This window comes from Bubalus bubalis, chromosome 12 (genome assembly GCF_019923935.1).
Source record: "Bubalus bubalis isolate 160015118507 breed Murrah chromosome 12, NDDB_SH_1, whole genome shotgun sequence".
Lineage (NCBI taxonomy): Eukaryota > Metazoa > Chordata > Mammalia > Artiodactyla > Bovidae > Bubalus > Bubalus bubalis.
The window spans coordinates 72,389,484-72,417,245 of NC_059168.1; the positions used below are offsets into that span (position 1 = coordinate 72,389,484).

General features: G+C 51.4%; 1 protein-coding gene across 3 annotated transcripts; it reads right to left on the reverse strand.

Annotated features, from left to right (window-relative positions):
* Window positions 1-5,042: 5,042 nt before the first annotated feature.
* SLC35F6 (solute carrier family 35 member F6) lies at window positions 5,043-21,184 on the reverse strand. 3 transcript variants are annotated; one of them, XM_025261404.3, is made up of 7 exons: window positions 20,965-21,150; window positions 18,755-19,655; window positions 11,948-12,020; window positions 10,704-10,875; window positions 10,027-10,239; window positions 9,246-9,356; window positions 5,043-7,711 (listed from the first exon to the last, which is right to left on the reverse strand). In XM_025261404.3, exons 2-7 carry the CDS (start codon window positions 18,877-18,879, stop codon window positions 7,242-7,244), a joined length of 1,164 nt encoding a protein of 387 aa, XP_025117189.1. In that variant the 5' UTR covers window positions 18,880-19,655; window positions 20,965-21,150; the 3' UTR covers window positions 5,043-7,241. The 3 variants fall into 3 exon arrangements, with proteins under 3 accessions (XP_025117189.1, XP_006046274.1, XP_025117190.1); XM_006046212.4 differs by lacking the exon at window positions 18,755-19,655 and having other exon boundaries at window positions 20,965-21,184; XM_025261405.3 differs by lacking the exon at window positions 10,027-10,239 and having other exon boundaries at window positions 20,965-21,157.
* Window positions 21,185-27,762: the final 6,578 nt, after the last annotated feature.

Below are 27,762 nucleotides of genomic sequence, written 5' to 3' on the forward strand. Positions count from 1 at the left end.
TGAAAACAGTATGGCGGTGGATCAAAAAATTAAACATAGAATGACCATATGACCTGGCAATTCCACTTCTGCATATATATTCCAAAAAAGAGCAGAGGCTTGAACAGGTATTTGTACAATAAGGCTCATAGCAGTGTTATTCACAATAGCCAAAAATGTCTAAGTGAATGAATAAATAAAATGTGGTATACACATACAATGGAATATTATTCAGCCTTACCAAAGCAAGGAAATTTGTATACATATTACAACATGGATGAATCTTGAAGGCACTATGTTAAACGAAATAAACCAAACACAAAAGGACCAATATTGTATGATGCCACATATATGAGAAGCCTAGAATAGTCAAATTCATAGAGACAGAAAGGTAGGATGGTGGTTGCTAGGGGCTGGGGGAAGGGAGGAAAGGAGAATTATTGTTTAATGGGCACAGAGTTGTCGTTTGGTAAAATGAAAAAGTTCTGCAGATGAATGATGGGTGAGGGCTGCACAGCAAATGTAAGTGTACTTAATGCCACTGAACTCCACTCTTAACTAATGGCCAATGTGGTAAGTTTTATGTTGTGTATATTTTACCACAATAAGAAAGAAAGGAAGGAGAGAAAGAAAGGAAGGATATGGGAGGAGGGGAAGGAAAGGGTAGGGGAGGTGGGGAAGGAAAGAAATGTTTGGTTGAACCCACTGAGATATAGTCAAATGACAGAAGGCTGGTTGTTATTCAGTGACACAGAGGCAAGAAGTCCTACTATACTAGTCCTCAAGACCTGTTAGTCAGACAAAGCAAATCTTCACTCATTTTGCTTTAGACCTCGAGTGCCTTCTTTGCCTTATTAGAAGTAGAAAATAAGGTGGGTTTCCAGGTGGCTCAGTGGTAAAGAAACTGCCTGCCAATGCAGAAGATGCAGGAGACACGGATTTGATCTCTGGGTCTGGAAGATCTCCTGGAGTAGGAAATGTCAACCCCCTCCAGTATTCTTACCTGGAAAATACCATGGACTGAGGAGCTGAGCGGGCTGCTGTCCATAGGGTTGCAAAGAGTTGAATACAGTTGAGCGACTGAGCACAAATGTTAGCACAACATTGCATCCCTAGTAGTTACTGAGCGACTGAGTAACAACAGAAAATAAGGTAGAAAATAGGTAAGTAAGTAGTTAATCACACTAGGGGATTTTAAGTAGAATATGGGAGACCCCTGTAAGTTAATGATTACTCAAGAGAGCAGGTTAACTTAACCACAAGACCAAGCAGTGCTTTCTTAGCAACAAACCCCCAAACAATTAAGCAGGGGTGGCAGGAGACCCACATACTGGTCAGTGAGCTCAGCAAGTTAATGACCCCTAGGATATGCTCTCTGCACACATGAAAAACAATAATTTGTAAACTGCACTTGACCATAGAGAGACATGAAAAGTATGAAAGACAAACAAGTTACCTAATTGTGAAGGGACCCATCTAGCATCAAAGTCAGGATCAGAATGGACACCAGGACCATCATCCTCAGAGTAGGATTTGGCACTTCTGGGAGAATGGGAGGCTGGCCCAAGGACAAGAATTCTGATTTCTGGAGAGGTCAGGGCCAGTCCTTGTATATATGTGGGTCTGGGGCTGGCATCTGGCCAGGCATCACCCTTTTTGAATGGCAGTGGGTGACTGAATTATGAGTGAACTCCATGCCCAAATGGGCTCCTTTTCTTTGGGTATTAAGATAGACCATGAGCCCCAGGTAGTGGGTAAAGCCCCAAGTGGGTAAGGAACCCACCTGCCACTGTGGGTTAGACTCAAGAGACATGGGTTTGATCCCAGGGTCGGCAAGATCCCCTGAAGGAGGGCATGGCAATCTACTAAAGTATTCTTGCCTGGCAAAACCCATGGACAGAGGAGCTTGGTGGGCTACAGTCCATGGGGTCAGAGAGTCAGACATGACTGAAGCAACTTAGCATGTATGCATGAGCCCCAACCACAGGCCCTGGTGCCTCTTGCTGGTCAGCACGGAAGAATCTCTGGATCATCAGTAGGAACAAAGACCATAGATTCCTAGAGACGCCTGTGAATATATCTGGTTCACTTCCTTTATCTGTGGGACAAGGAGGCTGATGCCTGGAGAGGAAGGGGCTTCTCAGGCCACTAATTAGAGCCAGATCTGCAACTCTGGATTCACAGTCAAGAACTCTACTCACTGCATCAAGAGGCAATGGAACCCAAGTCTTTACCTTAGAATGAGGAACAGAACCTGAGAATAATATTCTGCATCGAATTTTGGTGGCCCTTTCCTCCTCTGACATTTATTTTGTAAATAAAAGCAGACCAACACTATTTTGTACTGATGACTTCTGATTTTGTGATGCCCATGGTGATGTCTCCCTTGGCTGTTCCAGAATTTGGGTGAGAGTTCCTGCCTACCTTGAAACAGTAACAACTAACTCTCAACAATAGGCAGACTAGGTTGATGTGGGTCTATGGACCTTTAAGGCAGTATCTCCTTGAGTTGGCTGGCTGGAGCTGTGCTTGGGGATGCTCAGTGGGTCCACTGGTGATGGGGGGTGGGCTGAAGCCTGGTCCAGGAGACCCAGTCTTTGGTGACAGCTTACACAATAGACCATCCAACAGCCAAGGGCTCGAAAATGTAAGTCTACTCTTTGAATGTCTCCGATCTTCATCCTCTCCACCATTCCTCTAGTTTGAAAGTGTTGCCACTCACTTGTGTCCTACTCTTTGAGATCCCATGGACTGTAGCCCGCCAGGCTCCTCTGTCTGTGGGATTCTCCAGGCAAGAATACTGGAGTGGGTCGCCATGCCCTCCTCCAGAGGATCTTCCTGATCCAGGTATCAAACTCAGGTCTCCTGCATTGCAGGCCGATTTTTCACTGAGTTACCAGGGAAGCCCTTCTATAGTTTAGACCCTAATTAACCAGTGTTTTTTGTTGTCATTGTTTAATTTTTTGGCTGAACCACATGGCATGTGGGACACTTGTTCCCTGGTTAGGGATTGGATTCGATATCCCCTGCATTGGAAGCATGGCATCTGGACCACCAGGGAAGTCCCCAATGGGCGTTTTACCAGTCTCTGCCTTTAGTACCTCCTGATGCTAGTCAAACCTGTCTCCATATAACAACCAGGTGATCTTTCCAAACCCTTTCCAAAGGGTTTCATCACTCCTTTGGCACCCTGCTATCCTAGGATGGAGTTCTAGTGGCTCAGCAAAGCCTAAAGGTACAGCACTACCCAGGGGCCTGTGCCCCTCTCTGGCCTTGTCTCTTACCACTCTCTGTGTTGTACTCATGGCCGGCAAACCAATCTACTCACCTGCAGCTCTTGAATTCATCATCTGGTTATACACTTAACACATTTCTGTGCTTTCACCAGCTGTTCCTTGCTCCTAGAATGACTTTCCTCTTCCTTTCCTCCCAGCCTGGGAGACACCTGCTCATTCTGCGACACGGGTTCCAAAGGAGCTGACAGCTCTGAGCGCTGAGCCGCTCTCCCTGGCCCCACCGCCCCCGCCCTCAAAGGCTTTTCACTAGGAAACATTGTGCTGGGCTCCAGCTCCTTCCTTACACACCTGACTCTCTGGTTTTCTCTGATGGATCCTGTTCTTGGAGCACATCAGTTCTCAATGAAAGTTTGAATCACGGGATAGAAATCCTATATATATATATATATATATAGAGAGAGAGAGAGAGAGAGAGAGAGAGACAAGACAGATGTAGAAAACAAACTTATGGTTACTAGGGGGAATAGGGAAGGGAGGGATAAATTGGGAGGCTGGGATTGACATATACACACTACCATATATAAAACAGATAACTAATAAGGACCTACTGTACGGCACAGTGAACTCTACTCAATACTCTGTAGTGACCTATAAGAAAAGGCCATTACAGAGGCCTTTAACCTGTCTATCTAAACAGGAGTGGATATATGTATAGCTGATTCCCTTTGCTATACAGCAAAAACAAAACACTTTTTTATTTTTATTTTTTGTTGCACAATGTGCCATGCAGGATCTTAGTGTCCTGACCAGGGATTGAACCCATGCCTCCTGCAGTGCTGCAGTGGAAACATGAAGTCTTAACCACGGGACCACCAGAGAAGTCCCTAATACAACACTTTACATCAACTATACTCCAATAAAAATTCTTTAAAACATGAAAAAAAAATTTTTTTTTTGGACAGAGTTCTTACTGAAGAAGGGCAATCTATAAACTTTTATGGCTATAGGAGAAACCCCCTGATGACCTCAGATTTTCAAAGGATGTAGTCAACATAAGGCCAGGTGGGCTCTTAACCAAGGGAAACATGAAAGAACAAAATCAATCTGCAAGCACATAAGGGAGGTGAACACACTTAGGAAGCAAAGAACCTCCCTCTTGTAGGCAGCCAGAGTCTGGAGAGGTAACATCACTTGTCTAAAGCCACAGTCAAGGAGGGGTGGGCTGAGGGCACAGGTCTCTGACTCCCTTTCTGCTTCTTCCCTCCAACACCATGTGCCCATTCGGTCCAATCCTCCTACCATCCTCATCAGGGGACTCTGACCGCCTTGAGTGCCGTTCGCTTGTTAAGAGACCTTTGGACGAGTGAAGGCAAATGCAACCGCCTGGCACGGTCCTAAGTCTCTCTTGTGGGCAGTGAGCCCAAGGGCTCCTCAAGGGCCTGGATGGCAGCCCTGGAGGATGCTCCAGCCCCAGGGTTTTCCAGGACCACTATGAATCGGGCAGGGACTGGTAAGTTCACAACAATGCAGATGGCCTGAATAACACTGTATCTTAACTGATTAGTCTGTTATCAGTCAATTCTAATTTTGGGGTCCAGGGCCCCCTTACCTTGCTCAGAGCAGTAGGCCACAGCTGCAGACATCCCCCACAACCCTCGAGGCTCAGTGGGAGAGTAGGGATGCTATCCTCTCCACCCCCATGACCAGAACCACACAGCACAGCCTCCCACACTCATCCTTTGAAGCCCCCCAGACACCAGGACAGAGAGGACACGCCTCCACGGTCCGGAGGGGTACTTAGGTTCAACATAAAAATTTCATGAGGCATCCTGTTTTATCTTATAATCGACATGAGGTTTACACTCTACTCCACAATAGTGTAACAAAAGATCTCCCCAACCCCAAGCAAAACCGATGCTCTGCGCCAGGGCTCTGCTGGGACCTAAGCACCTGACAGCCACCCTGGTGGGCAGAGCAGCCTAACAGGACACTGCACTGTAAGCATTTACAGGTACCTCCCATTTATTATCTTAGGTTAATGCCCACAGCCATCCTGTGAGACATGGCCTCCCCATTTTAGAGATGTGAAGACCTAAAGCAAGGTGCCTGCGTGGGTGGCAGGCCTGACTATGATTCCCCCTCCCCATGCTCTGCTGCCCCTCACTCCAAAACCCTTTGATGCTAAAATCCACATGGTCCATGATTTGTTTACTTTAGCCAGTCCTGGACTCCCAGCCCTGCTCCGATGGGAGAACGGGACGGGAAAGGACTGAGAACCAGCAAATCTGGCTTTGCCAGTCCCTGGCTCTGTGCATTCTTGAGAAGCGTCTTCCTCTCTGGGCTTCAACTTCTTCACGTGAACAATGGGGGTTGGGCCTGGATGATTCCTCTGGTGCATTAGAGTTTTTCCACTCTGACATTCTAGACATCACCTCCAGGAATGTCCTAACCCTTGTGTTTCTTCCTTCTCACTGAAGAGAAAAGTCCGTATTGCCAATTTCCCTTTGTTTTTTAAAAATAAAACCCCTGAAACACTGTAAGCCCCCCAAGCAGCTGTAGTCGCCACCTCCTCACTCTCCATCTCCTTCCTCCTGTGATACACACCATGGCCCAGAGGAGCTCAGGGCCCCCTGAAACTCAGAGCTGGGGGTACAGGATGGTAAGAACCTGCTGGATCCCCACAGCCTGAGGGCTTTGCTGGTCAGAGATTCCTTCCCCATGACCTATTTTAAGGAAGGCATTTGGTGTTTTGTTTTCATGACAGAGCTGCCCAGGGAGTGAACTGAGGCTCCAGAAACTACCACAGAGTGAGGACCACTGGAAAGAAGGGTTGCTCAGCTTCCTGGGGTCCCTGCTACCAGTTCCCTCTCTTCAGGGGTGGGTTACCTGGAGGACAAGAGCACAGGATGTACTCCCGCCCAAAGATCCCAGAGACACTCGTATCGTAGGTGGGGCCACAGGTTTGGAATCAGGCAATCCGCACTTGGAATGCTGGCTCCATGAGGACATCACCTGACCTTCTCTGAGCCACAGTTTTCTCATCCACATCTGCCTGTGCAGGCTGTTATGCACTATCATGTTAGTTATCTAACTAACTAGAGAGCAGTGATAGCAGCATCACTCTGAATGGTAGACTCCTGGGAGACCCATCACCCTGGAGGGCTCTCCATGGAGTGGAGGTGCTGGGGGTGGAGCTGAGGCCCAAATGCCCTCGACACCCCAGCCTGCCACCCGATCATGTAGCTGCATGGCCAGAGCCCTGGGCAGGAGAGCCCTTTGGGCCAAACAGCTTAAAACTCTGGTACTCAGCTTCCTCAGCTTTAAAATGGAAGTTGAATCAGAGTTCATAAAAACTGTTATCAAGGGCTGCCTGGAAACTCCCTGTAATCTCTCCCAGGTGGGCAGGCCTGGGGGTGTGAGCGAGGAGGAGCACCGTGGGCAGGAGGCATTTCCAATAAACGGGCTGTTCCTCCTTCCCCAGGTTGGTCCTACACCGTGGACACCTTGTACAGAGCAGGAGCCAAGGCCCAGAAGAACCTGGCACAGGGCTGGGGAGCACACAGCGTCTGCATCAAGACCCCAGCTGAAACTTCAGTCTCCAGTTAGGCAATATCTTACAAGTTGTAGAAAATGGGGTACTTAGTTCTGTTAGAATTTGCTCACTGACCTCTCTTCCTGGGAGAACCACATTTAGCTTATGACTTAAGAGAAAGCCCTAGGGCTGCTTCAATTCTACCCCATGATTTAGCTCTAGTATTCCAGGGGGTCTGGGGGGCTGGGGAAGCCTGGCAGGGGTTGGGCTCGGCACTCAGGCCTCAGAGGGGGCTGGGTAACACCTCTCTGCATGGGATGGTGACAAAGGAAGACCTGGATGTTGTGGCAGTGGCTGCCCTGGGTGGGGGTCAGTGGGGAGGGGGGCGGGGTGAGGCCTGGGGGACAGAGCACTTGAGGTTCACCAGCCCACGTGGCCTCAGCCTCAGGGAGAACAAGGAGCGTCCAGGTGGTGGCAGAGGCCCCACAGGAGGCTCAGCTGGCACTGTTGATGGCAGTCCGGGAGCCCCCTAGCAGCCTCTCATGCTCGCCTTCCTCGGCCGGCGGCCGGCCCCTGGACAGGCGGGCCAGCAGTGGGCGGTGCAGCCCATTGTAGAGGGCGGTGCCCGCCAGGAGGATGAGGAAGCCGAGGATCTGCAGCGGGTGGAAGGCCTCCCAGCCCAGCGCCAGGCTCAGTGCCCAGATAACAACGGTGCGCAGGCTGTCCAGCACCATGCGGGTGGTGGCACTCAGCTCCTTGGTGACGCTGATGCCCGCGAAGTTGAAGAAGGCGATGCTGCTGATATTGCCCAGCAGTGCCAGCGCAATGAGTGGCTGTTGGCCCACCTGGCAGAAGGCGTCCAGCGCGTCCTCCAGGGTACCGCGAGGGTTTCCACTAAAGGAGCCGGCGGGGATGTAGTACATGGGTACCAGCAGCAAGGAGAGGATCACGAAGCCAAAGAGGCCTGCGGGAGTGGAGGGAACACGTCAGGTTCTCTGCTGGAGCCCTGGTCCCGCCATGCCAGGGCTCCGCTGACCTCTGGTGACCCCTGCCAAGCCGCCCTCAAACCAGCTTCTTCCTTTCAGGTCCTGGAGGTGTCCTGCTCGTTAGAAACTCAAAACTGCCTACTGAATGGGCTCTGGCTGCCCCTTCTCCACTTTTAACCTGTGTTTTCTGACTGGACCAAGAACAGGAAATACACTTTATATTGTGACCAGTGCACAGTCAGATACACACTGCCACAAAACAGCTATCCTTACAACATACAATGCCGTCTGACGTTTCTTAAAATTCGGTTCTATTCACTGACAGAAGGATTGGCTGGCTCCAAGCACTACATTGCTCTCCCAAGTGTGGAGAAACACAGCTCTCTAATTCAGTGCCGTTGGTCTGTGACAAGAAGCTGGACTGGAATGTAAATCAAGGCACTGCTTCACTCAGAAGTAGCTTCCCTGGTGACTCAGATGGTAAAGAATCCACTTGCAATGCAGGAGACCTGGGTTCAACACCGGGGTGGGGCAGATCCCCTGGAGGAGGAAATGGCTACCCACTCCAGTACTCTTGCCTGGAGAATCCTCATGGACAGAGGAGCCTGGCGGGCTACAGTCTGTGGGGTCGCAAAGAGTCTGACACGACTGAGTGACTGACGCTTTCAATTTCACTCTGAAAGTCATGCTAGAAAAAAAATAAGTGGAAGCGATCAGTGTGCTTCATGACATAGTCGATTTAGGTGGTTCATGTTCTATCATAAGCCCTCGGCTCAACCAAGTGCGCCAGGCACAGCCAGCTCCCTGAGGAGACCAAGGGTCACACCTTGATTGCATTGCTCTAATTCACCCTGTTAGTTTTGTATTTTTAAAGCACTGATTTTGATTTACTTTCCTGCTCAAAAACCTTTGGTAGTTTTTCCCTGCCTGTCATTTAAGATCTAAATCCGCTTGCCTGATGTACAAGGTTCTCTACAATGTGGCCCTGACATATTCAATTCCTGGTTATTTCCCCAACATCAAACGTGTACCCCTGCCCAAACTATTCCTCACTGGTTTCCAAACACATGTCCAGCTCCCCACATCTCCTCTGCGTCTGCAGTTCCCTCCTTCCCACTCTTGCCTGCTGAAACCTGCAGCTCGAATGCCACCTTCCCTGGGCCATGACACTCAGATATGCTTGGCAAGTAAACTCTCACTTGAGTAAAGGTGGACTGCCTGCTCCTTTCTTGAAGCAGCCCCACTGCTCTAGGAAGTGGTCGGCTTCCCTAAAGTGCGGCTTGCATCTTATTCATCTTCGCCTCTGTCCTCCTTTAGCTCCTGGCTGAGTGCACGGCACGTGTCAGAGTATTTGTCAACATGTACGTGGTAAAGGGAAGGATGGGAGGCGGCAGGCTCAGCCCTCCCAGAGGTCCCCAGCACCCACCGGGCCCTCACCACGTTCTCTCCACGTGCCACCCTGCAGGGCTCACCCCACCCAGTGCCCTCCCGCCAGCCCGTGTTCACACGCACCCTCTGTGCCGACCGCCCGCAGTGGGTGCACGTTGTGCTTGTACACGAACTTCTCCTCCAGCACCATCTGGATGGAGACGATGATCTGGGCCATGATGATCAACAGGTCCCCTGTGGGAAAAAGGAGGGGCCCAGGGTGAGGCCAGGGATCAGGGAGACAGCTCCCTCAGGGACGGAACAGCCCCCCACGGCCCCTGACTCTGCAGGGCATCCCTGAGCCTGATCTCCTGGCCCCCGAGGGGTGGGGCAGGCACTGTCACCCCTCCCCTCTTGGGTGAGGCTCCAGAAGGCCCGGGGGTCTGAGGGCTGCACAACTGGGGTAAGTGGGTCTTTTGAGAAGCAATGGGGTTTGAGATGGACATTTCTGGCTTAATTCTGCCTCTGAGGGACCAGGGTGGCACTTCACAGTGAAACTGCTGCAGGCCTTCCTTTCCGGGACCGTAAGACTACAGTGATGACGAGCACAGTGCAGAGTGCCGGATGATCACTGGGTAAGTACTCAGTAAACGTTCATGCGTTTCCTCTCCTGGATCCTGTAGGTTGTGTGGCTGTAAGTAAATGTAGCCCTCTCCCTCTCCCTCTCCGACCTTCCCATTCCTTACCCACTCTTCTCTCATGCTGCTTGGCCCTGCTTGCTCCCATCACCTCGAGAGCAGGTGCAGGCCGACAGCTGGTACCCCACACACCCTCCCCCGAGGCTTGGCAGGCAGTAGAGCCTATCAGATGCTTTCTCCCCTGACTCTGTGTGGGGCAACCCCTGGATGCCTGTCCCCAGCCACACCTGTGATCACTTCGCTGAGCTTGTGCTGGCTGTCGTGCTTGCTCAGGAGGTCGGCCAGGCCCACCACCACCAGCCCGGCAATGGTCGCAAGGATGCCCAGCCACTGGCTCAGTGCCAGCCTCCGTCCCAGGAAGGCCACCGAGAACAGGCCTGTGAAGATGATCACGGCTCCCCGCAGCATCTGGAAGCTGGAGGCACTGGTCATGTTCAGGGCTGGGAGAGGACAGATGTGTGATGTGAGCTCCTGAGGGCCCGGTTGCTCTGTTCACTGAGGTGTCTTCAAAGCTGAAGGCAGGCCTGACACGTGCTAAGTACTCAGTGAATTCTGGTGGTATGTGTGTGTGTGTAAAGGGGGAACTGAAGATGAGCTCTCTGTGTGTGTGTGTGTGTGTGTGTGTGTGTGTGTGTAAAGGGGGTGCTGAAGATGAGTTGATGAGGATGAGACAGAGGATGAGATGGTTGGATGGCATCACTGACTCAATGGACATGAGTTTGAGAAAACTCCAGGAGTTGGTGATGGACAGGGAGGTCTGGCATGCTGCAGTCCATGCAAAGAGTCAGACACGACTGAGCTACTGAACTGAACTGAAGATGAGCTGGGGGTGGGGGAAGCTCTTTCACCAGCATCCCCCTGGGGCCACAGTTTGAGACCTTGGCAGCCTGGCCTGGCGACTCACCCACATACATGATGCTGGTCCCTGTCATGTCGCAGAGGGCTGGGGGCAGGAAAAGGAGAGGGTTGAAGGGCTGTTGGGGATCTGCGCTGGTGTCTGGGTGTCGTGCAGCTCTGCACCGGAGTAGGTAGAAGGCGGCCAGGCAGGAGAACTCTCCCAGGAACATGCCCACTGCCTGCAGGGATGGAACCAGGCCAGTTCACAGCTGGAAAGAGGTTCACCTGCAACTATTTTTTTTTTCTTTTGGCCATGCCACATGGTTTTGGGTTTCCCTGGTGGCTCAGATGGTAAAGAATCTGTCTGCAATGTGGGAGACCCAGGTTTGATCCCTGAGTTGGGAAGATCCCTTGAAGAATGGAATGGCTACCCACTCCAGTATTCTTGCCTGGAGAATCCCATGGACAGAGGAGCCTGGCGGGCTACGGTCCACAGGGTGGCAAAAAGTCAGACATGACTAAGCAACTAACAGTTTACATGGTTTTGGGATCTTAGTTCCCTGACCAGAGATAAAACCCATGCCTTCGGCAGTGAAAACACAGAGTCCTAACAACTGGACCATCAGGGAAGTCCCATAACAAAAATTAAAAAAAATCATCTTTCTTCAAGTAAGAGTTTACCTGTAAACCCAACATGTAAAACAGATAAATGCAGAGCTCCTGTGTGGGAGCTGCCTACGTCTACTCCTTAGCACCTCAGACACCTCGATGGAAACCCTAAGGCTATAGAGCCTGGCCGGAAAACCCACCAGGCTAGGCCACTTCCTGGTCAAGTTCCGGATGGAGAAACTGAGACCCTGAGAGGCTCAAGAACTTATTTCAGGTCACAGAGCAAGTTGCTGGCAGAACTGAGGCTGAAATTTGTCCCATGCACTTCCTAGTCCAGCAATAGGTACCTTGCATTGAAGGTGCCTGCCCTGTCCTAGTGGGTCTGGGCTCCGTATGGTTGGAGAGCAGGTTTTACTAGGGGCTGATTTTTCCAAATGGGTCCTGACTTTGTCGTGGTGAGGGCTGGCCTCACAGTGTCCAGGACAGGACCACGCACCAGGACTTGCGCAGGCCTCCTACGGGAACAGGGCCTTTGGCCCCTTCCAGGGGCACCCCACACCTTGGCCTGTGTTCTGGGGAGGGAGACAGAGAAGTAGGGAGCAAGAGGGGACTCCACTCCTAGGACAGGAGACAGCAAGGCCTCACGGGGGGACCTGCCCTGAGCGCTGGGAGACAGAGCTGGGAGAGGAGAGGCACAGATACCTGGAGGAAGGGATGCTGAAAGCTGTGTTCCTGGCTCCCTCCACAGCCCGGGGCCACGAAGTTGTCCGCCCACCTGCAGCAGACAGAGAGAAAGTCAAACCCTGCGGTGCACGGGTTCTCCCACCTGGTCCCAGGCCTGCAGAGAGCTCACGCCTCCTGATGCCAAGAGGCCAGACTTAGGGGACTCGGCCCAGAGTGGGGTTCCCCCTTGAAGGGGCTAGTTTTCACAGTAAGCGGTCTTCATCTGGGAGTTGGGACAGAAAGTGGGGGCCTGGGCACCTTTAGCTGAAATCTCATGAACCGCTAGCAGAAAGTTAGCATTTCTTCAAATTATAAATATACTATTGCAGGACCTACAACTCTGTCACACATGGAAATCACAGCTATTCTCATTTTCACATTCGAGTCACTGTAGATACTGTGAAGTATCACTTACACTCATCACTAGTCAAAAATTACAGTAATCAGACCCACTGCTTATAATTTTATGTGTTAAGAAGTGCATGCACACACCTGTTACTATATTACAAACTGGCATTTTTAATGTCTGGATAATCTTATTTCAATGCAATTAGGTTTTTCTGTAATCCTTGGTGTTTTATTTGCACACTTCAAAACACTACTCTAGGCTTCATCAGACTATCAAAGGACCCATGCTCAAAAAATATAGAGTCCCTGGTCTGCAGGTCACATGGGCCCTGGGAAACGGCCACCTGACACGGACCGCCCGGTCACCTTCACATAATCTGAAGGGTCTGGCAGGGTTTTCTAGCAGAGGCTTACAAGCAGGTGGCAAGGACATGGCGCTGTGGAGTGGCCCGCCAGCCAGCGCCCAGCAGATGGGCTGACTCTGGCATGTGGCCCCACTGAGTCCAGAACCTGTCACGCACAGTGCTCTGGGCAGCTGCTACCAACCATTCTGCACTGACCAACGTCTGTCACTAAAGCTTTTGCCCCTGAATTTCATTTTCACTGGGCTGTGTTATGTCCCTGGGATTGAATCTCTCCTTCATCTGAAAGCCCTTCATGTATTTGGAGATGTTTCTACATTCTGAATCTTCTGGTTAAGCAGCCCCAGCCCTTGCTAACCTTTCCTTCCCTGGCTGCTGACTTCTGGAAGTGCTCCGGTGGGGCCAAGCCCAGACCCAAGGCATGTGATCTGGCCTGGATGGAGTTGGGCAACAGGGAGGCCCCTCTCACGTGTTGGACATCCTGGCTAGTTGACCTGGCTTGGACTGTATCTGCCATATCACACTGCTGACTCAGGTCAACACAGGCCTAGGGCTACTTTCTATGGGTCACTGACCTGCCTATGCTTCCCCTACTCCTGACCATAGCACCCCACGCATAGGCAGTGGCTATCTTTAAAGTATAAGGCTTAGGTGTGTGTGTGTGTGTTAAGTCACTTTCATCGTGTCTGACTCTGCAACTCTATCAGCCATAGGGTCACCAGGCTCCTCTGTCCACGGGATTCTCCAGGCAAGAATACTGGAGTGGATTGCCATTTCCTATATGAGGGGATCTTCCTGACCTAGGGATCGAACCCACGTCTCTTGCATCTCCTGTGCTGGCAGGCAGGTTCTTTACCACTAGCGCCACCTGGGACTTCTGAAATGTCTTTCCTAACAATATCTGTCAAGAGCAGCTACACTGTGATCCCCACCTATCTTCCAGCTCTGTACAAGCCTCAGCTCCCAGAGGGCAGGGAAGCCTTCTGCCTCCTGTGCCCCGAGCAGGGGCCACTCCGCTCGCAGGTCTGGGTTTGACAAAGATCCTGAACCAGGGAGACCTGGGTTTGGTCCCTGGGTTGTGAAGATGCCCTAGAGAAGGAAATGGCAACCCACTCTAGTATTCTTGTCTGGAGAATCTCCATGGACAGAGGAGCCTGGCGGGCTATAGTCCATGGGGTCGTAAAGAGTCAGACATGGCTCAGCTAGGAACACACACAAGGCAGGGCTTCTCTGGGAGCTCTTTCCCACAGCTTGGGGCAAGGGCATGATGCCCAGATGCAGGCAGCAGGCAGGGCGGGCTGAGCGGTGATGGCAGCACGAAGCGGGAGGGAGAGACCACATCTACAAAGAAACCTGAACACATCCTAGGGCGAGTGAACAAAACAGGGCTATGGCAGACTTATCTCAAGGTGAGAGACCCCATCCACTCCCAAAGATGTGAGGAGGGACGTTAGGAACAGTGCTTGCTTGGAAACAGTGGAGGTCAAAGGGGAGTTGATGGGCCCTTAAGGAGAAGTGCTGATGTTCCTGGTTGGGAACGTAGAGGAAATCTGGGTTGGGGGATCAGGATGTAACCAGACCCAGTACCAAAGGGGCGAAGAAAGCCCCCACTAAGGACAGAAACTGCCTGTTCTCCAAGGGGTCTCATTTCTGCCTGATCTGCAGTAGATTCTGGCTCGGGGATCCTTCCCCGTGCAGGACAGGACCCAGAACGCGGGCCAGCCGCCACCTGCATGGCCTACCCAGGTAGCCCACTCTCCAGCCAGACTCATTGTCACAGACAGAGCCCTGGCGGAGGGCCTGGGTGAGGCAGCTGAGCGAAACAGAGAGAAGCAGGGCGAGTGAAGAGGTCAAGCTTTACCAAGGGCACAGAGACAATGGCCCTGGAGCAAGTGAGCAGGTCAGAGACAGAGTTCCCAGGGCTCCTCCAGGAGGAACAGGGGAGGTCTTGCCAAGTTCATGGTCAACCAGAAGCCTAGGACAAGGGCTGGTATGAAAGCCCCTTCTCCTGGGGCCACACCCAGAACACAGACTGGCAGGCTCAAGAAGACCCCGATCTGGCAGTGGGGGCCCCTCCTGGAACTCCCGCTGGGCTACTGCCTGCACACCTGACAGTCACAACTCACATCTGTGTGACTCTCTGGTCCCATAGTCACTGTCACTAGACAGGATATGAGCTCAGCATCCAGTATCTTCCACAGCTTTCTTTGCTCCTAGAACCTTATTATACACAAGTTTAAACTGTTTGGGTTGCATGAATGGACTTCTAGACCCCACTAGACAAATGGGTAGGTGGTGACTACAGTCCACATGCACAGTGCTAATCTGCCACCTGGTTTGAGTTGCCCCCTGCTGGTGGGACCAGCCAGGCCTGCCCTTCCCTAGGGATGGGCACCTCGAGGAGCGCTGGAGGGCTGGTGCAAAGCCTCCTCCCCTCCCCTGGTGCTGTCTCCTTTCTCCAAGGGTTGGGTCTGCCTGAACAGGCTGGACTGGGCAGATTCCCAGCAGGGGAAATGGAATCTTTTTGTATCTGAGGGACTGGGGCAGGCTTACAGCCCCAGGGATTAGGTGTCAGGACAGGCTGCCCCGCCCAGCCTCTTGGGGCCAGGGAGGAGTTTAGGCCTGCAGTCACTTTGGGAAGGAGTCAGGCTTCCCAACTTGGCCCTGGGAAAGGTTTGGCTCACTGCGCAGTTACAGAAGCCCTCAGGTAGCACAGAACAACGGCCAAAAGCCAGCCCTGGCTCATCTGGGGGTGACATCAGTGACTCCCCAATGGGATAGCATTTGTCTCCTTGAAAAACGCTTCCCTAACGTGTATTTATAAATTCACAGTTCATTGTGTACTAACTTTGTACCAGACCTGTATTTCTCCTTGAACTGGCTGACCACTTCACGTGGGCTGTGTGGTTTAAGTCTCATAACAAGGACCCTTGTTTTAGAGACGGGGACTTGGGCAAGAGAGAGCTGTTTCAGCCTCAGTTAATGGGTGGATCTAGGCCCAAACCCACCTGCTTGAACTTATTTTCAGAAAAGGTAGCAGGATATATGGAAAGGTCAGACTTCAGACTTTTGAATGTCACAGGTTGGATGAGTTATAGATTTCTCACCTATAAAATGGGGATAATGATGCCAACACTGATGAACTCACAAAAGTAATAAATGAGCCATAAAAGACCTGGCAGATGGCAGGGAGTCAATAAAAGTTCTTATCTGTCTCTTCTCCCTTTCTCCTCTGCTGTTGTAATGCCAAAGAAGATGAAGCTTAACAGTTCTATGAAGACCTACAAGACCTTTTAGAACTAACACCAAAAAAAAAAAAAAAAAGATGTCTTTTTCATCACAAGGGACTGGAATACAAAAGGAGGAAGTCAGGAGATATCTGGAGTAACAGGCAAGTTTGGCCTTGGAATACAAAATGAAGCAGGACAAAAGGCTAAGAGTTTTGCCAAGAAAATGCACTGGTCATAGCAAATACTCTCTTCCAACAACACAACAGACAACTCTACACGTAGATATCACTATATGATCAATACTGAAATCAGATTGATTATATTCATTGTAGCCAAAGATGGAGAAGCTCTATACCGTCAGCAAAAACAAGACAGGGAGCTGACGGTGGCTCAGATCATGAACTCCTAATTGCAAAATTTTCCTCTGGGCTGGGTGGGTGTGGCCCCAGCTCCGCTCCACCTGAAGGCTTCCAGGGAGTGTCCCTCCTCTGCGACCCATCCTGCAGGACAGATGGAGGGCCAGAGTGCCAAAAAGAGGAGGACAAACTCGGCCATCATCTCGGGAAGCTCCCAGTTTCACAGACGAGAAACCCAGGGGCCAGAGAGGGCTTGGGCACACAGGGAAGTTCTAGTGCCCGTGAGCCTCCACCCCCTGCTCTGTGCTCCTTCCTCAACACCGAGCACCTTCTTCCTCCTGATCCTTCCCACTTCCCTGGCTGAGGTGGGGCAAAGGTCAGCCCTGCAGGTGGGCCCTCCACTCTCTGGACACTCTTTTCTGGGGATAGCCATGGTCCCTAGGGCAGGAGGCCTGTGGGGACCCAGGAGGCTTAGGCTGAGGCCACATGAGGAAGTGCCTCCCACTGGCAGAAGCGGGTTTCCTTGAGTTCCCTGGGCCTCAGAGGGCTGCGGAGTGGGCTCGCCTTCCTGGGGGATGAGTCATTCTGGCGTGGCCTGGCCCAGTCAAAACTCCAAGCTCAGCATTCCCAGAGGGGTGTGTGTGTGTGTCTGCGTGGGGCTGGGGGTTGCGGTCAGAGGCTGAGGAAGCGGCTGGTGTGGCTGCCTCGGATCCATCAGTTGTGTATCCCCTTCCTGCAGAATCCGGGCCATTTCTGCTCACATGCTGGTGAGTCAGCCTCTTTCTCCTGCTCCGGACCTTAAGAAGGGCCCCAGGGCTTCTCCACCCTCTGGGGTGTCATAGCAGGTGGCTCACGTGGTAAGAAATGATGATAGCCCTTCCATCTCTTAAGGATAAGAAGACTCTCCTCAGGAGCTCTTACAGCACGTTTAAGAGGTAGGGCAGGGATTTTGTACCCATTTTATAGATGAAACTGAAGCTTGGAGAGGCCCAGTGACTCATCTAATCCCACAGCTGCCAAACCACATGCTCTCTCCTCTCCTATACTGCCCTCCCCATTGCAGGCTTTCTCCAGATTTCAGGCTTTCTCCAGATTTCAGGCTTTCTCCAGTCGGCATTAACCCCTTGGAAGCAATTATCCTGTGCTGCTCACAGGGTGCGGGGGAGGAGCAGTTGCCAAGGTGAGAAAGTCAGAGCACCAACAGAAAGGAGATTGACAGCCCTTCCCCAACTGAGGCCCATGATCCCAGGCCCCCTGCCCCCTTCCTGCAGGGTCCCAGGACCCAGCGGGTCTGGCGGCTGGAGAACATGGCCCCGTGGCCCTTCATGGGGGGGGCGGTGGTGGGCTTCACAGCCTGCAGAAGTTTAGGAGAGGAGCTGAGCCTTCCTGAGTGAGCATCTACTTGACCCTGGCTCTTTACGTGCAGAACCCCAGCTGGATTCAGGAGGATGCAGTTCCAGAAGGCACACTGGTTCAGGCAGACAGCCCCACGCAGTGCCAGGGGAGGCCGAAGTGTCTGTTGTCTAGGAGGCGAGCCAGCAGAAGGCCTGGTAGTGGGGGAGAAGCAGCCACAGAAAGGAGACGGGAGGGGACCTCTGCCTACACCCAGGGGCCTACCTGATCCATCACTTTCCCTTCTGCACGCAGGTGACCCCCAGCCCAGCCCAGCCCAGGCAGGCTGGCTCCTTGCAGGGCACCCAACCCTCCTTAGTGGGCAGTGACCTCCTCCAGCAGACAGCTGACCTATGGTTGCAGCACAGCAGCAGCACGTGCTCACGCCCACTTCCTCACCCGCTATCTTCAGTTCCCAAGAAGCCGGGGAGGGAAACATGCTCACTCGACAGCCCAGACACTGCAGAAGGCTACTAGAGGCCCTAAACCTGAACCCTGAGTAAGCGTTGGGACAGAGGCTTCAGATGCTTGCCACCCGAGCCCAGAGCGAAGGCACTCCGATGGCAGGGAGGGGAGATACCACTGATAGGGTTACAGCGTCCACAGGCACATGCTTGTCTGTTTTTGTCCAGGGAGGTGTAAGAGGAAGCCCCAAGGAAGAGGAAGTTTGAGGGACTGGACCAAAATGCTGAGACCTAGGTTCTAGACACCAACCAGCTGAATCACATACACAAAAACTTTCCTTGGGACCTCGACTGTAAATTGTGGGGATTAGAATGGATACTTTCTATGTGCCTAACAACTCTAAATGCCCCTGAGAATGATTAGAGAAGTCCCCAGCTTCATTCATACTGGAGGTTAAGAGCATGGATTCTAGAACCAGACTACTTAGGCTCAAATACAAACTCTGCCACTTTATAGCTCAGTTGAACTTGGGCAAGCAAGTTACTCTTTCCAGAATCTCACTTTCCTTATCCAGGGACAAGAAATGTATCTACCTCATAGGGTGATTATGAGAATTCATTAACTCACGAAAGGCAGCCGGGGCAGGACCTGGTACATGCTATTCTGTCTGGGTACTAGCTGGTTAGCACTTACTTGCCGTGGTCACATTCCCGTCTGTCTGTCCCTGCTGGAAACTGGAGGTCAGAGTGTGATTTCAAATCGATAATCCCCATCAGGATGTACACCGCTGCTTTCCCATGTTCTTTCTCTGAGAGCATTCTTCTCACAGTCTGGCCTCAGAACACTGCTGAGGGTCCAATACTAGGGCCTGTCACAGGTAGGGAGGCTCCTGAAAAGCCCCACATCAGGTCACAGGCAAAGGCTGGGTCCCCACCTGAAAGTCTCTTTCTGGCCTCTCAGGTAGCCTCCAGGGGCAAAGCCTCCTGGGGCTGAGGATCCTCTGGTTTCTCACCAGACTGGTTTGGACCTCTTTAAGGAAGGAGCTGAGTCAACACAGGTAACCTCAGTAGTAACTCAGCTCTCCTTCGGGACAGTGGCCATGGCAGATCACAGCCACCCTATAAGCACCAGACTGAGGCCTGGACTTGTGGGACTGATGGACAGTGACTTGTTCTGCGGCCTTCAGATCCTAACAGAGATGGAAGACCTCCGGTGGAGTTTCCTTTACAGCTAAGCGCTCAGCAAGAGGAGCACCCTTCAGGAGGCCTCAGGGCCCAGGAGCCCAGCACAAGACACAGACATGGCTGGCCAGAGCCCAACGGGAGAGAAAGCTGGGCCCCACCCAGAGGTCCACTTTCCTGGGGAGAAGGGAGGACACTGTGCTTGTCAAGCATGTACGCATCTGTCTCATCCACTGCAGATTCTAAGCATCTCAAAGGCCAGGACCTTCTCTTGGTCACTTCTGTCTTCTTCCTTGAGTCTAGGCAGTGGCTCCCATACTGTAAGTACCTTATACATGTCTGAAGAATTGAACAGAAGACCTCTCTCCCAGACCCCTCTTCTGGGGCATTTCTCACATCACTGATGGGGTGCGCTGGGGAAAAACACTCTAGAAAATGAGTAAGATATAACCATCCCCACCACCCCCACGGGCCTGGGGCACAGCCCTCAGGGTGACTGGGGTGACTCCCCTTTGCTTCGAGCCTGGCAAGACCCAGGTGGAAGTGAAGTCTGACTAGGAGAGGGTCACTGTCTACTGTCCTCCACATGCACCTTGGACCTGGCTCAGAGAAAGGCTGGGCTCTGGGTATTGGGGTTCTTGGTGGGCAGAGGGGCAGGAAGGCCCAGTGCCGAGCTAGGGACAGAGAAAGAGCCAAAGGGCCATCAAGAGAAGGGGCTGTCTCTCGGGGCCTCCTGTTTGTTACAAAGAGGAGACTGTGCTTGGTCCCTCAGCCTCATGACAGCCCCAGGTCATCAACCCCCAACCTTCTGAGAACTGTCCTTATGGGCCCATGAGCACCACACCCTCTGACATCAGAGCAGAACCCTCCCCCCCCCACCCCAAGCCCTGTCTGGATTAACACTCCTGTTCTCCCAGGCAGAAGCCCAGGAGTGACTATTTGATCCTGTGGGTCAGGCCTTGTGGGTTCACTCTGCACCTGGTCTCTCCCACCTGGCCCTTCCCTTCCCACCTCACCTCTACCTCCAAGGTCCCCTCATCTGCTCTGCAGCAGCCCTGGAGTGGTTTTCCCTCCAGCAAATTACTTTTCACCTTGACCACCAGGTTCACTGAATCACTTTCTCAAAAGCCCCTCTTTGATTGTGGGATAAAATCTAGCCTGGCCACTTGAAGTGAGTTACAATCCCCTTAGATCTTGCTGTTCCTGCTTCGAGGTTCCCACCACAGCAGAAATTCCACCCAAGCTTCAAGGCCTAGCTGAAACCAGTTCTCCAGGAGGGGCCTATGGAGCACACCCTACTCTGTCATCGCAGCCCTCCATGCTCACGGGTCATTCGGCTAACGTGGCATCTATCGTAGCCCTCCCCGGCCTACAGCTCCTGGAGGGCCGCTCCCCTGATGCCACCTTGGAATGGGCAGCAGAGAGGAACGCCCTCCCATTAAAGATGTTGAGTTGGAAAGTGACTGGCTGGGATTAAAGCAGGGGCTCGGATCTCCAGCCAGGACACTGCTTGCTCCTCCTCGCATTCCCCAGTGCCTTGCACCTCTTGGGTGGTCTATGAACCGCGTGAATCGATCAGAGAAACTGAGCTGTCTGGTGAGGCCAGGAAATGACAGCCGCGAAGGGGGAGGACGCAGGAGGAGGGCGGGGGTCGTCAGCGCCCCTGCGGGCGGCTGCAGACCCTACCGAGCCCCAACCCCTCCCGGCCAGGCCCGGACTCACTTTGCCGAGAGCGTGTTGATGGAGCCGGTGACGAGCATGAGCCCGGCCAGGAACAGCTGGTACTTGGTCCAGGCCATGGCGGCGGATGCGGGGAGCGCGATACTAGAGGGTCCCCCCGCAATCTCCGTGCCCGCTCGAGATGGTAGCTCGCTACCCGGTCACCCGGGGGTCTCGGGCGCGAGCGCTTCCGGGCCGGGAGTCACGTGACCCGAAAAGGCCCCGCCCCGCGCCGGCTCGCTCCGCCCCAGGGAGGGCTCCGGGCCTGGGCATCTACGCCCCGGGTCTCGGGGCGGGTGCTCTGCCGGGCGGGATTTGCGAGCGCTGGTCCCCACAGAGGGACTGGCAAGTCACGGCCCCAGGTGCAAAAGAGGCCCTTCTGCAAAAGAGGCTGATGGGACGATGCAGTGACATTGCATCCGTGGATGTTAGAGCGCTCGGTAAACCCTTTAGAGAAATTGAGCTGAACAATGTCAGAGGCAAACCACAAAGTAGAAACGCCCCGCGTGGGAATCTCGTCTCTGCAGGGTACCCAGGGAACTCCCAGGTGGCCTGAGACTAGTGCCTAGAGATCCCAACTCGTGGTGTGGCTCACATCTTCCAGAAAAGTGGTGTAAGAGTAGTTCCTGCTCCCTGGGAGACCATTTTATAGCAAAGGAAGCTAAATTGAGAGGAGCCAAGTGGTTTGCTTTTGATCACACTACTGAGTACTGGAGGAGGGTTTGCACGCAGATTCTTCAGTGTCCCCCAGATCTGTGCCTTCTAAGCTCCTCCACCAGTCTCAATCCACTGCTTCTCCCTGGATTCCTGGGATCCTGCTCAGGGGTTTATGTGCAAAGGCATCTCAGCTTTTGAAGTCCTACTCCTGGTTCTCAGCTCCCAGCCACCCTCTGTCCTCACCTCTGGGCCTCTGTCTGCAGCCCATGCTCGTGTCATACCACAGGCTGGAGCTCAAGGCCTTGGAGGACCTGCTTCAGACCCAGTGAGCACATTGCTTCATCACTGCAGATCTTGTTGCTAGAGCTGCGGAGATGGGGCCTGCCTGCCCACTCCTCCTGCCTGCCCTAAGACTGCCTTGACCTTGTGAAGATGACCAGTGTTGAATCAGGAAAAACTCTCAAGGGGCTGGACCAGGAAGACCTGATAGAGAAGGTGTATAAGTGGGGTTTGGGACAATAGTAGGAGGTCACAGGATAGAGGGGAAGGGCTGTCCCACAGGGGGGAATGGCAGTGCCTTTGCCCAGAGGTATATGTGGGCATGGAGTGTGTCTGGGACCCACAGATGATCCAGGAACTTTCCTACAATGTGGGCTGTTCTTTTCAGTCAGTGGGGAAGTCGAGAGATGCAGAAAGAGGTTTCTTCTGCGCTTATCTTCAACACCACCACCAGTTTCAGGTAAAGGGATTACTTCAGTTTTCCAGAAATACTGAGTGAGATGCTGAGGTGTGTAGAGATGAATGAATTTCTGTCCCAAGGAGTAGATCAGCTCGGTCCACACCAGCTGCATAGCCCATCCCTGTGAGCTATGACACACTACAGAGCTGTGACACACTTGGGGGCTCTGGACTGTTCTCCTCATGTATATCAAGCCAAGGACACCGTCTTGAAACAAAAATTGTTAATGATTAGTGGCGTCATCAGCCCGACATGATGTCACTAGTAGCCCAGTCTTTGTCTCCACAGTCACATCATAAAATGAATTTTAATTTATCACGATGTTCTGATCAGTCATCAAATTACTGTTTCTCGAGTCAGGAGACAAAAGGATTTATGGGCAAATACACTTGGAATCCTCTAAGTGCCAGGCCCAAAGCTAGGGAAGGGACCCCAAAGACGAGCAGGAGACAAGCAGGAAATCCCAAGGAGTTGGGATTTCATAGGGGAGAGCAGTGGGTTTACCAGTCCCTATGCAGCAACGTGAGGATGTGTAAGAGGCAGTGTCAGTCACTCAGTCGGGTCCAGCTCTTTGCAACCCTGTGGACTGTGGCCCCCCAGGTTCCTCTGTCCATGGAATTCTCCAGGCAAGAATACTGGAGTGGGTAGCCATTCTCTTCTCCACAGGATCTTCCCGACCTAGGAATCGAATCTGGGTCTTCCACATTGCAGGCAGATTCTTTACCATCTGAGCTATCAGGGAAGCCTGTAAAAGGCAGACAGGATTGTGGAAGGGAGGGATCCCCCCGAGAGGGGTGGGAGTAAGGGCATGACAGTGACAATCAGAGCTGTCCTGGAACAGCCACCCAGTCTGTGCCAAGAGTTTGACCTCTGTGACCTCAGTTTTCACAGTAACCCCATGTGCTAGAATTCAGGGGAGCTTTGAGCAGGGGCTTGAAGAATGAGCAGAATTGCTCCAGGTGCAGAAAAGGGTCGTTCCAGACAGAGGCAACCACGTGGACACCCGAGGGGTTGGCAGCCAGTGACCTACAATGAGGTTCTGAGTGTCTGCAGGTCTGGCTAGACTACACTTTCCACAGTAGAAAGTAAGGTTGACATTAGTGACCCCAGGTAGCAGCAAGGCTTGGGGCCTCAGAAGATTGGAATTCTGAGAAAAGTAGAGAGGAATCAGGGTGGATATTGTGGACAAAGGATATAACCTGCCATTTCAGGAAATGGTGGCCATAAAGGCACCCCATCCCCCCACCCCTGCACCCTGAGGGGATTCAGTTTGGAGAAAAACAGGATGCTGGCCCTCCGTGGTTAAGGTGCATATCAAAGGAATAATTTCAATAAGCCCACACGCCTGCATTGCCCCTTACAAAGTAAAGCACTAAAATCATTAACTTGAGGTGTCTGTTTTTTTGTGTGTGTATGTGTGATTAGGAGGATTAATGTTAACTTTAGGATTAATGTTCAACCACAGGTTTTTTGTTTTCCCCAGCAAAAACTACATATTCTGGCTCCTCCCTTACCTTTAAGGAACAGTTCCTCAGAGCTATCCAAGAATCTGATTCCCAGGCTACAGTCATCAGTAAGTTCATCAAATAAAAGTTCTCAGTTTTTAGGTTTTGTATGTGTGTGCGCGCATGCATTCTTTTTTCAATTGACAATATGTTCATACACTGGCTTTGCAAAATCCTTCAGATTGTTATTTGATGAAATTCAGGGGTAGAGCTTCAGGTGTATTTTTGTTGCAGTGAAAAGGTAAAAGAGGTAAAATGGTAAAATGAATTTTTCTTTCTTTCCCTTTCCTGAGAACAAAGAAGATAAAGAGAATAGTGAGCGGGCCTGATCATTCCTAGATTTTACTTTAATAACTGTTCCTAATCTGTAGTCTAGAACTAAGCTTGCTTTTCTCAAAACTAACTTGACACTACGTAACTTACATCCTGCACCTAACTCCCCCAGACTGCAGGAGCTGCATTCTGCACCTGTTATCTTTTAACTCCATGCTAATTACATCCTGTACCTGGCGCTTACCTTTACCCCAGACCACCCTTTGTGGTCAGAAAGAAGGCTGAAGTACAATAAACCAGAGACAAAGGGACCCAGTTACCGGGGTTACCTGACACCAGCTCTGACTGTTTTGAGACAAAGCTAGAAGAAGAATGCAAGACCTTCACAACTTCAGGCCTCTTCATTTACCCTAAAACCACAAGACCCAGGCTGTACAAAGTCTCTCCATTCCCCTAGGAGGTGGGACACAGTTCCTGAGGTACTGGTCTGCTGTGTTCCCCCCTCAGCTGGCTGAGAACTAAAGCCATCTTTCTGTTTCCTCCATACTCTGCCTCCGTACTTTTCGTTCGACTTCAGTGGGCAGAGAAAGCCAAGATTATGGCAGTAACCTTTTGGATGCAAATTTGCCTCATGATTTTGTAAGTCCTGATTTCCTGGGTTTAGTAACGTTCTCAAACGAGCCACAGGTGTTATTAATACTGGGTACTTGGCCTGGATCTCTGCCCTCCTAAATTTCTGGGGAGATCTGGTGCCTTGAGGATGCTGCTTAGGGAAGCCAGTGAGGACTTTGGTGGCTGGGGACAGTGGCGATGGATGGCTAAGGTGAGGTGGGCCAGGGAGATTAGGGGCCCTCCGGGGCCTCCTCTCTTCCATTCTGAACCTTTACAAAGTCAAAGGTGGGTCAACCTTCTTTGGGTGATGATCTTGCCCATCAGAGGAGCAGTTGTCTTCTACTTGTCCAGTTTTTATTGTCTTGATTAAATTTAGTTTGCCTTTAGGTGATCTTTAGGTTGCCCAAAGATCACCTAGAGTTACCTGAAAGGGGGCAAATGTAGCAAATTTCAGCAAAGGGAGGAAATTTACTGAGCATTAGGGCTTCCAAGGTGGTGCTAGTGGTAAAGAACCCTCCTGTCAGTGCAGGAGACCTAAAAGACTTGGGTTCAGTCCCTGGGTTGGGAAAATCCCCTGGAGGAGGACATAGCAACCCACTCCAGTATTCTTCCCTGGATAATCCTATGGACAGAAGAGCCTGGTGGGCTGCAGTCCATGGGGTTGCAAGGAGTCAGACATGACTGAAGTGACTTAGCATGCATAGCATTCACGCATAGGGGTGCCAGAGCCCCAGAATTCTCCTGTATAGATGCGGTGGTGGGTGGAGATAGGAATTTTTTCATGTATGCCTAAGAATGCAGAATCTTCAGGAGTGCAATGACATCTGTGCAGGTTGTCTTAGGTTGGGGAAGAGAGAGAGGCTAGGTCAGCCACTTAGAGCAAAGTGACCGGGTTCAGTCACTTAATCATACAGAGCCCTTCTTTGCTATCTGTAAAATGGGAACACAGCATCCTCAGCTTGTTGTACCGAGAGAGAGAGAGACAGAGAGAGAGACAGAGAGAGACAGAGAGACAGAGAGAAAGAGACAGAGAGAGAAAGAGAGAGAGAGAAGGCAGGCAGATGCGGAAGTGCAGGGGGAGGTGTGGGGAGAGTTAGTGTACCTCCTGTGAGGTCAGGGCTGGTCTAGCCCAGTGGTGCCAAGGCAGATCTCAGGCTGCACATTAGGAAGCACTTCTCCTGATTTGCATAAGAGTGTGATCCAGGCTTTGGGCCTTTTCTCTCAAAGTCTAGGACATTTTGAACAAATTTGCATGCTACCTTCAAAGAGCCTATAATTTCCAGAGTAAAGTGAAACACATCACTGCAAACTCCTGCATTTGTATTCAAAGCTTGTGAACGCCTGCCTGTGGCTTGTCTGAAAGATTGACCATTTCCCCAATCAATTTAATCACATTTTGGATTAAGGAAGTATAGCAACGCGTGGGCAGACAGGCCAGGTCAGACCTGTTTTGACTTGAACAAGTTTTTGCTGTACGTCCTTGGAGCATTTTCCTGCTGTGCAGACTGTTCCCCGGCTAGAAGGTGCCCTCCTGATGGGCAGGCGACCAGACCTGAGTCAGGCTCCTTAACCTTCTAGGACCATCTGTGCACTTTCTTATAAAATACAGTTTTATCTAGAGCCCTGCTAAGTTAGTTTAATTGGCACCTCCCCCACCCTCCATATCCGAGGGGACCATCTTTGTTATCTGATCAACCTACCCCCCAGGGGATGTCTGATTACCCCAGCCTGTCTTCAGCAAGAATCCGGTTAAGTTGGTTCAGCCAAAATTCCCCTCACTCCTGATATTTCCTCTTGGCAATTTTCCATCCATTGACCCCTTCCCCAGCCCCGACCCTATATAGATCCTGACTAAGCTATAAATTCCCCATGTTATGTTTGGAACTGAGCCTTGTTCTATACTGAGGTCTCCTTCCCTCTCTTGGAATCGTCCTGAATAATATTCTGTTTCTGTTTAACTAGTGTCCAGCTCTGTTTTGTCTTAGATGCTGGACTGTGTATCCAGTTGCCCATCTCTTCCAACAAGGTGGGCATTGCAGGGCAGCCATCTGAGGCTGTGGCTGGAAGGAGGAGAGAGAGGTCTGGGAAGAGTGGAGCCAGGATCAAGTCTTAGCTCTCTTCTAGGGGAGAGCCAGGAGACAATGGAACCAGGCCTGCCAGGACCTCGAACGAAGGGAATGTAGATGCTCTGAACTGGTGCAGATGGGGTAGCTGTTGTTCACAAGCTCTTCCGGACTGACTTTGGTTTCTATGGAGACCAGAGATGATTAGATTAGGTGGCACCTGCTGCCTCCAGTTTCAGGATCTCATAAGGTCATTTTCAAATCTTTCCTTTTTGCCTTTCTTCTGTAACATCTTCTTTGACCTTAAGTATTTAAGCTCTCATTATATTGAGTTTGCTGGTATATGAGACCAAAATGAATCACAACTGATAATTCCAGCAATTCCACTTCCAGGAATTTATTCTAAAGGGTTTTCCATATGTGTTTGTTAAAGCAGCAGAGGATTGGAAACCACGTAAATGTCCATCAACAGTAAAGTAGTTAAGTGGCACCTCCATGTACCCCTGACAGGCTACATGGATCCTGTATCCATGTATGGCTTTACAAAGGGTGGTTTTACAAAGTAGGGCTTTACAAAGGGACAAGCAGTGTGACTTTATAAATGGACAAAAAGACTCTTTATTTGCTGATGTTCAGTGACTTCAAAGATACCTTACTAAGTGCCCTGTGTAGGAAATGCTACCATTTGTTTAAGAAAAAAATTGTAAATTACAAAGTTTGCTCTGGACAGACATGTAGAAATTGATAACCCAGGACTTGGATGGTGGAGGGCTAAAAGACTCACTTTTCACCACATACCCTATTGCTACCTTTTGGATTTTACATCATATGTATCTTTATCTATTCAAATATAGGTAATAAACAGAATAAAGGATTCAGTACCAGGACAATGGGGCACTGTGAACAGGACGGTTTGATTTTACAGCTACTAGAATTGAGATCTGCTTCCAGA